Genomic DNA, 13,225 nt, shown 5'->3' with positions numbered 1-13,225 from the left:
TACACGGTACTGATCATGTTTATAGGCGACGGTTACCGCTTTTATCCGGTGTCAGGACGTCACCTTTGGCATTCTAAGTTGCATAAAAAAAAACATTCTTAATTTTTCATTCAAAAAAGAAATAGTAATTATCAATTTAATTAACGCAAAATTATGGTATATAAATACAATGTAATTTCATAATGGCATGTTATAATCAATATCTTAATAAATATTAAGTAACATAGTGAAATGAAATAGATGGCCCAATTCAGTCACAAACTAATAGACAAATAGGATCAAATACGGTGACCCCATACTCATTATTTTGATAAACCAACTGGCATCCGCAAATATCGAGAATGGACAATGTTATCACATTACTAATATAATAAAATTAATGGGCTAATGTTTGTACATGGGAGATATTTAAAGAAATATCTTCTAAAAAGAGATTCTAGAAAGATCTTAATAAGAGAAATAAAAGCTAATACATTTATTTATTTATTCATTAGTACAAATATGTGTACATGGCGGACTTAATGCTAAAAGCATTCTCTCCCAGTCAACCATAGGCAAGTGTCAGAATACTCGAATGCAGCACTACTAATTATTGATATACATACATACTAAAATTACATATATAAACGAATAAATATATATGAATAACAAATATACTTACACATATATGATATATACTATATTATACACGAAATTGAGAATAATATAAAGTACTTACTGCTCGGATAAAAATAAAAAGTGAGCGTGAACGCTTTTTTTGAAAGACGGAATACATTATTGCGCAGATGCGCTAATTTAGTTTCCTTGTGTGTATGTTTGATTGTGTATATAGACAGATAGATAGAATCTTTATTACCACAAATAAATTAAAAAAAAAAACAACAATAAAAAAGAGAAAAAAACAATTCATTTTGCTGTTATACACACCTCCAGCGAGATGTACCTATATAGCGCAGATTTTCAGGCGGACCCCTTAACTCATTTATCTTTATTATGCGTGCGGGTCGCCAATACCAATTTCTCGGATTGGAGACTCGATACACTTAACAAAAAATAAATAAATAAGAAATTATAACCAATACTAAAAAAAGAACAAACTCTGAATACAAAATTATCGCAATTGACAATGACAGTATCATTATAAAAAAAAAAACTTAAAAAAAAGAACGTGAAGCGTTAGTTCGTATCATTCATCATCGTATATCATCTGTACTAGTGGTCGCCCCGTGGTCGAAATTCGACCATAACATATATTGTAATAAATGAATTTATTATGGTTATGTTTCACATTCAGTAAGACTATAGACAAATAATATTAACAGACAAACAATATTAATCTATTCTCAATTTGACCGCAGACTTTATTCTTTATTTATTCTTTATTGTACACAAAAAATTATAACATATAATATATATAAAATAAAGATGTACAACAGACGAGCTTCACTCTGTAAGAGTTCTCTTCCAGCAAACCCTGAGTGGAAAGGAGCATTCATTATTAGCAGGCTTTATGACTTTAATAATAAACAAAAGTGTAATGTGTGTGAATTACATGGTAGTGTGTGTATTTTTTTTTCTATTGATTTAATGTATTTTTATGCATAAATTAAAAAATATATTAGCATTCTGCACTCCCTATCTATGGAAACTGTAAGTGGGCCAAACATACTCTTCTGGCCACGAAATTTTCGTAAAAAGGGATACAAAGTTTTTGCTTTCCGTATTAATATATAGATGTATTATATGTATATTGTTTAATGATATTCTTATATTTATAAATGTTAAATATGAGATTTATGTACCTCCTTATTTAGAATATTAAAAGTGTTATGCATAGAGATTTAGGTTTCCTTTTAGATGATTTAGATATCATTTATATGTATTATGTTGTCCATTATCAATGTTGCGCTCGTGTTTTAACTGTAATACCTGTAATTTTACTATTTTTTTAATTCGCCGCGCATTTTTTTTTTTGCCTCCACCAATTCGCATATTTTATTAGACATTCAAAGGTTGACTGGAAAAAATCTCTTTTATGGGATAAGTCCGCCATTGTACTTATTCATTTTTTAAGAACTCTTTATCTTGTAACTTAAGACTTTACTGTACAATAAAGTGTTACAAACAAACAAACAAACATTAGGTTTTATAATTTTAATCTATATTAGAATAAGCATACAGACGCTTATGTATATACTTGTCTGACGTCACACAAAAATTACCAAATTGAATGTGGTTTACACAATCGTGTACCCGAAGATGTACTTAATTTTTTTTATACATCTTAAAATGGCAAATAAGCTGACGGCCCACCTGATGGAAAGTGGTAACCGTCTCCTATAGACATGAGCAGTACCATGGACATAACAGAGTATACTGTTTCACCCATGATACCCCCCATGCGTTGCCATTTCTGAGGACTCAGGTGTTATTCCTCCGTACCCTGTAAATTCACGCCATATCCCACCCTTCAAACCGAAACACAGCTATGCAAACACAACTGCTTCACGGTTGAAACACGAATGGGACAGAGGTACCCAAGTAATCGTACTCACTTTTAATATATTTGTTATTGGATCAGTATATATATCAGTATATGTCAGTATATATCGCCGTGTGGTCCCAGCATAGAATACGCCACCGCTTCCTTACCCGTGGATGTCGTAAGAGGCGACTAAAAGCCAAGGGATCACGACGAGGGATGGAGCAGTGTCTTAAAACATATCTAAAAGCCTAACTGCGGTTGCCAACCCGCCTGCCAAGCGTGACAAGTACAACTCCCCTTATGGGCTAAATTTATTAAAGGCTTATATCCAACAGTGGACAGTTAGCGGCTGGAGTAATATATATAATTATATATATATATATACACACACACATATATATATATATATATATATATATATATATATATATATATATATTACGCACATCTACATTCAAAATCTACGCGTACAAAGTTGCGAGTAGAGTCTAGTCTATCAGATAATATAATTAAGTAGGTATAAACTAAGTTCAACTATCGGCGCCGCGATGGTCTTCGATTTTAAGTAACTATAGACTTTACCAGTTTACTGTATACTGTACTGACCTACCTTGTTATAGATACGAATGCCCGGGACCGTATCTAACTACTAGTATACAGAGGAAAGATTACTTTGTTTTTAATGGATAAACACAAACTACTGGAAGGAAGGGATTGTTAGTAATGCGGACTACCAGTCCCATTGCTAGCAATATATCCTGTCCGGTCGATCTCCACGTGGTCCCCCCTGGAAACCATCGTTTTTTTTTTTTTTTTTTTACAACACAGGGGGCAAACGAGCATGCGGCTCACCTGATGGTAAGTGACTACCGCCGCCCATGATCACCCACAACACCAGCGGCATTGCAGGTATGCTGCCGGCCTTTTAAAAAGGAATATACTCTTTTATTGAAGGTTATGTTGTCGTATCGGTTCGGAAATACTGCTGCTGGAAGTTGATTCCAAAGAATGGTTGTGCGTGGAAGAAAGTGCCTTGAAAAACGCACGGTGGAAGACCGCCACTCGTCCAGATCGTGATAAATTCCAGATGTATATAGGTCACCCCTGGGGGGAAAGGAATTGTTAGTAATGGAGACTGAGAATCCCATTGTTAGCAATATACCCAACCAGGTCGACCTCCTCGCGGTTCCCCCTGGAAACTATCATGGTTAATTCCTGATGAATTCATCATGATGGGCTAACTGGCCTGTTTTCATTCTCATCTATCACCCTTCACTGGTGCTCCGCCAGCGTATCCCGTTAGCGCAGGCGGGGTTACCATACCATTTTCACCCATTAAAAAAATAGGTTACCCTTTCCGTTTCCATGGGTGTCGTAAGAAGCAACTAAGAGAAGACGGGGGATGGGCAGCAGCGCCTTAAAACATCTCAAAAAACCTAACTGCAGTTGCCAATCCGCCCGACAAGCGTGACAAATAGTGGCAAAGTCGCAAAGAAGGGGTTTATGTCCAGCAAGGGACAGTTAAAGGCTGATATGATGAGTGAATAGAACAATGTGATCACTATCACACTATAGTGCAGTACATTTATTTATTTAACTCTTTATTGCACCATAAATAAAAATATACAATGACAAGTGAATAATTCGAATGAAATACAGTAACATAAATACAGATTGAAATATACACATAAAGGTACAAAAGGCGGTCTTATCGCTAGGGCAATCTCTTACAGACAACCTTTGGTTAAAGGAGAACAGATAGAAAAGGGCAGGTGGCGAAAGAGTGAATTAATAATTTAAATAATAGTATAGATAGTAAATTAAAATAATAAATAAGGAGTAAATATTTTCATTTTACTCAAGTGTTGATGATGTAATTACAATAATATATCATAACATACACTTACATCATACATTACTGGTGGCTTTATATATATATATATATATATATATATATATATATATATATATATATATATATATATATATATATATATATATATATATATATATATATGAATAAGTTTTACTTACATTGTACAAGCATTAGATTATCTATACTTATAATAAATCTGTAGAGAGTATTTCCAAAATAACTATCAGCGGGTGATTAGTGATCGATACTGATGCCAAAAATGCAATCAGTAAAATTTTTATCTGTCTCTGTATGTTTGTTATAGAAACAAAAACTACTCGACGGATTTTAACGAAACTTGGTACAATTATTCTTCATACTCCTGGGCAGGTTATAGTATACTTTTCATCACGCTACGGTAAATAGGAGCTGAGCAGTGAAGGGAAATGTGTCTGTTACATCAAAACAACTGAACCGTGAGGAAGGACACAGGCTACTTATTTTACGAAAAACGACGGAAACGCGGACGAAATCGCAGGGAACAGCTAGTCCATAATTAACAACTGAACTCTTTATCTAAATGACATATTCAATAATTAGTTACATTAAATGTTATTGATAAAGGATCAAGGAGAACTTATTTATATCGGATTAAATAATTATTATTTACATATAAAAGCAGCTGAACTATTAAGCCAAATATGGGTTAACATACAGCATTGACCCTTAAGATGATTAAATTTTTAATTTTTTAAAGAGTATTGACTCTACTTGGTTATAGATGGTGTAAAAACTGATACTCCATGGTACTGCTCATGTCTATAGGCGACGGTTACCACTTTCCATCAGGTGGGCTGTCAGCTTGTTTGCCATTCTAAGTTGTATAAAAAAATTTATAAAAATCCTATTCAATATTAACATAAAATTATTCTATACTAATGGACTGTACTAATTTTAAAATGGGCCATCCCTTCCTATCCCGTGAATGTCGTAAGGAAACTTAGTGATCGAGGGATAGGCAGAAGTGTCTCTCTTAACATCACCAACACCCTTGTAAATGTAAATTGGACTCCTATTTCCGCTTTAAACCTCTCATTTGGGTTTTTGTATGTGTGAGTCGTGGCTAATACAGCCAACCAAACTCTACTCAGAAGCATAGAAGCTTCCTGGTATCTTAACAGGCCTCACGGAACGCCCTATCTGTTTCGCGGATTTGTGAACATTGAAGGCCACTGCTACACATACCAGGATTACACGGCCAGTCGTTTCTACAGCGTCAAATCAGTCTTGACATAGAGGGCTGTCTATAGCCTCTATTATGTATAAATGTTTATTTAAGAAACAATGACCCCTTTGTTTTCCCTATTATTATTTTAAGGTATTTTTTTTATTTAAATACAAAAAACATTTTGAAAGTCTTCGATTCAATTTGTGGCCAATTTTGATTGTCTGCAAACAGTAGCCTGCGTCCATATTTCTTATCTGCTGAGAATAAATCCCAAGAAAGTCAATAGTTACTCTTTAAAATCTCTGTTAACATTATGTGTATTTAAATAAATGTATTATGTCTATATTGAAATCCTGACATAAAATAGACCATTCTTTTCTATCTCAGGGGTATCATAAGAGGCAACTAAGGGAGGACGAGGGATGGGCATCAGCATCCCTTTTAAAACATCTCTAAAGCATTATTGTGGTTGTCAATCTGCCTGCCAGGCGTGGCAGCTACTGGCAAAACCCCCTAAGGGGAAGGCTTATGTTTTTTTTTTTATATATAACTTAGAATGGCAAACAAGATGATAGCCCACCTGATGGAAAGTGGTAACAGTCGACTATAGACATGAGCAATACCATGGACAATCAACAATGTATAGTTAAAGGCTGACATAATGATTATACCTAAAATTACAAGGTTATTAAAAAGGCTGTGTATGATCAATTAACACCATGCACATTTGTCATTCAAGTAATAGTTTAGTGTGTAATAAGCTTTATTCAATAAGTATATTTTAATGAATGTTTATTAATGAATGTGGAAGAAACGAAAGAAGTTTGTTTGAATCAAAGCATTTGGCGTTCCATTGTTTCTGCCTACTCTAATGGGAGACAGACGTGACAGATATGTATATATATGTATTTTAATAACAATTTTAAATTTATTAAAATTGTTATTAATATACACTTAGTCTAAGATATTATTTGTTATCTTATTATTACATTTAATGACTATTCCCATAAAAAACCTATTATCTTTTTCTAAATGATTCCTTTGTTTCTGTATCTAGTGTTAAAATTATTAAGAACACAGTTTTTTAAGAAACATTTAAAGATTTCTCATTGTTTAAATAAATACATTTACATAATAAACATCGCAGACATCCCCTTTTGTCAAGATTAATTTGAAGATAAAGAGTTGTAATAAAATAATACAATGTATGACCAGTGTTACACATGCTGAAAATGTGAAATTACAGTATACGGAAGCATAATGCCATTCCTGAGTACTATACTCAAGAAGGGGGGAAAGGGATTGTTAGTAATGGAGACTAAGAATTCCATTGCTAGCAATATACCCAACCAGGTCGACCTTCGCACGGTTCCCCCTGAAAACTATCATGGTTGATTCCTGATGGGCTAACTGGCCCATTTTCATTCTCATCAATCACCCTTCACTGGTGCTCCGCCAGCGTATCCCGTTAGCACAGGTGGGGTTATCAAACCATTTTCACCCATTAAAAAATAAAGTATACTCAAGAATGGCAATGAATGGATATCATAATCTGTAATGTACACAATATTGTTAGGTAGACAACTACCACCTTTCTACACTAATTAGGTGTAGTTAACACCTGATGGTGGACAAACGAAAAAGATTATTTTTTTCAATACAAAGACGAAAAACTAGATTTATCATCTGTAATGAATAAATTAAAAAACAGACTTAATTGCTTTAAAAAAAATCACTTGTAGAAAACTAGATTATTAGCAGATAAAATTGGTGATAGCTATTCTATATTCAAAAATCATGACAAGCTGGGACAGAGAACTAATATTCTATAAAGACAACCTTTGGGGTCTACCAACTTGACTCATTACTTTACCTTCCAATTATCCTAGGTTTACAAGCTAACGGCTCGCCTGACGTACAGTGACAATCGTCGCCTATACACATGGACAGACAAACACACAGACAAGAATATATTGTGATGGTTCCATGTTTGATGACTATGGTGTTATGCCTTCGTATCCTGAAATATCTTGCATATAATTCTCCATATTCTTAAAATCACTTATAAATACTTACGTCTGAGTCCTCTTGCGATTGAAACGCTAAAGTTATTTAGCACAGACATTTTCAAAATATTAAATCACTTGCCACGATTTATCACTTATGACACTATTTAGTCTATTTTTATAATCTTAGATATTAGTAATGGTTTAGGTAATTAAGATTAAACAGACGATGAAATAAATAAAATATAAATTTGGATTGTAAGATAACAAAAATGGCAAAAAGTCATCAATTGAACTGGATTTCTGCCTAATAGTTATTATCGCGGGGGCGTGGCGACTACTTTAAATTTATTAAGTTCTCTCATATTTCGCGTTACTGATATCGATAAGTTATTTATTTATAGAATTCATATACAATTTTGATTTGTTTAAGAAACGATGAAGACCGTCCGGCTATTTGACATTTCGTCGACTGACCACAGATTAGAGAGACTGCAACTTATCAGTGCTGATAGGACAACACAGAGTTGCCAGATGCGTATTTTGATTTTTACCCCAACGTCAAAAATTTTTTTATATATTTTTGTTCAAATGATATGACTTTCAAGACTTTTACCCAATCATAAAAATTATATAGTTTTTTTTATTACATTTTGCCATTGGTCACGAAGTAAACGACTTCACCTTCCTTTTGTTTTTTTTAACTTACCTACCCTTTCTCTTTTTGTTATCTCATTGTCTATTTCATTACTGCATTCATGTTATACTGTATTTACATACCTCTCTACAGTTTAGATATATCAAAAACATATAAAAAAATTACCCAAATTTCTCCAAATTCATAATAATAACTAATAACTCTTTATTATACACGAGAGATGTATTTAAGGAGTATTTATACAGAATGTGCATATACAAAAAACGGCCTCATTGCTAAAAACAATCTCTTACAGACAACCTGGATTTCATTTCCTTCTTTCAGAATTTATTTTCCTTTCCTCAAAAATGTCGTGCATAAAAATTTTTTTGCCTAAAACTGTGATAAAAATATTCAATCTGGCAATGCAAGTATGGCCGATCTGACACCTAGTACAGACTATATACATCTAATAAAATCGTAAGTAGTCGCTGTCTGTACATGGAAAATACGTTATAAGAAAAACTATTATAAGAATTTATGAATACAAGAGAACCCAAAACAATTATTCTTAGAATTATTGTCTGTTTGATATCCCAATCTCGCAGACGAAGTCGTGGGTAAATATATATACATGTATATATATCTGTGTGGAGTCGATATAAGGCACCCCTTTCTTTCCCTTGGTGTCGTAAGAGGCGACTAAGGGCGAGGGATGGGCAGCAGCGTTCGTCTTAAAACATCACAGCCTAACTGCGGTTGCCAATCCGCCTATCAAGCGTGTCAACTACTGGCAAAACCCTCCAAGGGAAGGATTATGTTCAGGAGTGGACAGTTAAAGGCTGATATGATGGTGATGAATTACTAATGGACTAACTTAATAGTAAGAACCTTAAATAAAACACTTCTAACTGGGTACTTGTATAATTAGTTCCATTATAAAATAGCTAATGAACATTACAAGCAATAAATAACAAAAACAACACTATTCACTCGAATTCTCCTTATTTACAAAACCGTTTATGAGGATTCTTATTCGACAAACTCGCAAATATTAATGGAATATCAGACATTTACTGCAGGGTGTTATTAATTTGGAAATAATTCGAATATGTTAACTTTACGGTTCATATTTTTAATACCATAGTAAAAAAAATATATTGCACACTAGATTAAATATATTTATTAATATCAAAACAAGTAAAAGGAAAAAAGTCATGAACCCTAGAGTAAAAATCTGAATTAAAAAAAAAACATAAGATTGGTCAATATTATCGATGAAATAAAAAGGGCCATAACAAAACAGCCAGTATTCAAAGTCACGAAAAAAAAAACATTGCCATTTTTTACTTTATTAGACTTTGACTATACGCCAACAAAATGAATTTCCATAGCCAACCGTTACTATCAGGTAACTAAACATTCAGATTAGATTAGGCACTAATTATGACATGTAGTATTTTTAACTGTTACTATTTTTTATGGCAATTAGTACATAAACAATCTTTTTACAAAATGTTGCTACTATGTTAAAAAAGGAACAATACTTATTGGTGTTCGTAATACAAAATTACCTTTCTTTTATTTATGTGTACGCGTTTATTCAGTCCTTGTGTAATACTAAAACAAATGCAGAAGGACCGAAAGTATACCATAGACAATATTTTAAAACTGTACCTAATTCATATCAGTAATAGATAACAATTTATTTTTTATTAATTTATTAGTGATGACTTATTTAGCAATACGGCAGTGTGGGGCGATGTTGGTAAGAATTAGGGATGGGTAATATATAGCAATATCTATATATTGAGTAAAGAAAAAATATAATAAATATTGGTCATTCAATATCGAAATGGAAAATGTTTGGACTTTATAATTGTAATATAATGTAGACTAAATACAGTTTAACATTTGCACACCTCTGCAGGGTGCTGCATGTTATGTGCCTGTATATGTAACTTCTTATTGTACCATGTAGCAAGCGAATAAATATGATTTGATTTGAATGAAGCACCCAATGGAAATGAGTATACTTACCCGCCATCAGTGTCCAGAAGAACCCAATATATAGATATCGGAGATATTGATATTATCCATACTTAGTAAGAATATTAAATAAAACGGTATAGTAACTTAATAATAGGAATGTATGGGGTAAAAACTAATCAATACATAAATAGATATTAAAAAAAAACGCAAGAGAAACGTGTGTATGAGAGAAACAGACGATACTGCCTCTATCAATGGAGTTTAATTAAAAGCACTTTCTTTTTTTAATAATTTAGACTGAGTTTTTTTGTAATGGCATAAAACTAATGTCTAAAAACTTTCCCATGTTTCACAACCAATATTATAAAGGCATAAAATATACCAAACTACCATCACCTACAGTTGATAATCATTTGACAGCCTAATTTCTTATTTCAACATAATTTGTGTGCACATTTAAAAACGTTTAAAGCATATATAAAATACAAACATACTAAATCAACAAATAAAATATAAACGTTCCAGAAATTATGAACAAGACATCTATTTGTCACACTTTTTTTTATAATTTTTTTAAAGCAATGTAAATAAAGCAAGTTCTATCATACTGTATAAAGTAATACACAGGGCAAAATCGAAATTAAAGTACAAATAAAGCATATTCTATCTCTCTCTTTCAATAGTATACTTACAAGAGCGTTCTACCGTTAACATGAGTCGAAAAGCGACCAAAAAAATTTTGATATTTTCGTACCAACTCAACAACTGAATTGTTAAGTTTCTCGTACTTACACGGCGGGTGTATGAGAAACTTAACAATTTTTAACTTATATATATATATATATATATATATATATATATATATATATATATATATATATATATATATATATATATATTATTTGAAAAACGACCAATCACAGAAACGACCAAAAACAGAAAAGTCATTAGGCTGTTAACTATTATAATTTCACCCTGTATATTTCCAGTTAACAAAGACCGAGTAGTGTTTATTAAGAATGTTCATAATTTTTGCTTGACGAAATGTTGCCATATTTCGACACAATTATCAATTTTATATATAGAAAATGTATTAAAAAATGTATTTTTTATACATAATAAAAAAAAAATATTAGCATTCTGCACTCCTTCTCCTCCTTCTTTTTCCATTAAAAAGAACTACAAAGTTTTTATTTCACGTATTAATATATAGATAAGAATATTATTGCATAATTAACGTTTTTGTTCGCTAGCAGAGAAGGACCTTTTTAAATAATCAGGCAGAAACATTGAAAACTTCAATTGTTTTTGAAAAATGGCAGGTAATTGTGACCTTGCCACACTTCGATAAGCTAAAGTTACGACCAATCTTAATTGTTAAGTTACATTACTAAATAAGTAAGGCTTCAAACAATCTACAAACGCCATACAAATATCTCTTAGTCCAACCCCGTCTTACTCTGGCGACGACCCATATACCTAAACCTGAATAAATTTGCAGAAATAAAACACGAGTGAAGTGTCAATTTCCTATACAAAGATAACAAGTACCTATAACATAATCATTATATTAGTCGTTGACTGTCCACTGTTGAACATAAGCGTGCCGTGAATTTACTGAGTACAGAGGAATAACACCCGAGTCAGGAATGGCAACGCATGGGGGGTATCATGGGCGAAACAGTATACTCTGTTATGTCCATGGTACTGCTCATATCTATAGGCGACGGTTACCACTTTCCATCAGGTGGGCCGTCAGCTTGTTTGTCTCCCCCTTGGGGGGGTTTTCCAGTAGTTACCACGCTTTACGAGCGGGTTGACGACCGCTGTTAGGCTATGGTGATGTTTTAAGATGGACGTTGCTGTAACAAGTACATACTGGGAAGGAAATATTTATATACAGTAAATCTGAATATTTTTTTTAAGAAACATTGGTTTAAAAAATTATTTATTTATCAGATGACCCGGTGAACTTCGTATCATCTACAACGCCATCTATTAAAAACCGAAATAGCGATACACATTAAAAAAAAATACCTTATATTCGCGGAATTAAGTTTTATCTCCCAAATCATAAAGTATATTATATAAATACAAGAAATTGACACCTCACCGTCGCATTGTCAAAGTATATAAATACTATTTTTTTTTTAATTTAGTTTAATCTACAAATTTCACAATATAATTTTCTTGGACAAAAAAAAATTGGAATCAATTTCATTATAATGTGTAAATAAAAAAAAATCCTTCTAAATAAGAACCGTAAGTATTGTCAACGCAAAGCTATCGGTCTATTTCTTAATATCAACAAAATTTTGTTGGCTAAAATAAAGTCTAACGTCAATGACATTAGGTCCAATTTTATTAACACAAGAAAATTGTCGCAAAACAGTAATTATCACTAAACAATATGTCTTTTCCAATAGTGACTGTTTCGCAAACCTAAATGCAGCGTTGTAGCATATATTTGAACACCGCATTTGACTAGAAAAATACACTGAGTATAAGCTCAACTATGAGAGCATATTGATGCTAATGTCAATGGATTTACATACATTACACGGCGCCATCTAGTAATCAGCACTTGTACTAAGGGCTATAGACAACCGATAAACATAGATACTTTTTTTAAATACATAAATTACAAGGTTAAGAAATTAGTTATACCGCTATACTAACGATTAGAACTTAATTCCATTCATGTTAAAATTAACTGTATGATTTTGTTTTTTGTCTTGATTGTTAGGAATAAATAAAACTTTTCCAATTTATTTATCCCCACTGTTCGTTGATCGAAATAATGCAACAAATAAAATTAAGAAAAAATCTTTTTTTTTTTTTCAATTAGCTCAACTGTTAATAGAACTTGGCAATAAAAAATTATGAATGCCATCATAATTTCTTATTGCTATTAAAAGAGTAATTTATTGACATTAACATTAATATAACATTTCATTGATTGACAGAAAATATATTTGTTAGTGAAAGGAACATTGTTATGTGAAACTGAAAATCTTGCATT

General features: G+C 32.2%; 1 protein-coding gene across 1 annotated transcript in view; it reads right to left on the bottom strand.

The window, feature by feature from the left end:
• Positions 1 to 8,066, bottom strand: part of LOC113509548 (NAD kinase 2, mitochondrial) — a 34,513-nt gene extending 26,447 nt beyond the window's left edge. Inside the window, exon 1 of the mRNA XM_031914419.2 lies at positions 7,645 to 8,066. Within this exon, the coding sequence (XP_031770279.1) occupies positions 7,645 to 7,693 (49 nt within the window). The 5' untranslated portion in view covers positions 7,694 to 8,066. The remainder of the gene's footprint in view (positions 1 to 7,644) is intronic.
• Between the last annotated feature and the right edge of the window lie 5,159 nt (positions 8,067 to 13,225).

Source organism: Galleria mellonella, unplaced genomic scaffold (assembly GCF_026898425.1).
Source record: "Galleria mellonella isolate WM207_F2 unplaced genomic scaffold, CSIRO_AGI_GalMel_v1 utg424, whole genome shotgun sequence".
NCBI lineage: Eukaryota > Metazoa > Arthropoda > Insecta > Lepidoptera > Pyralidae > Galleria > Galleria mellonella.
This window is presented reverse-complemented; position numbering and strand designations above follow the sequence as displayed.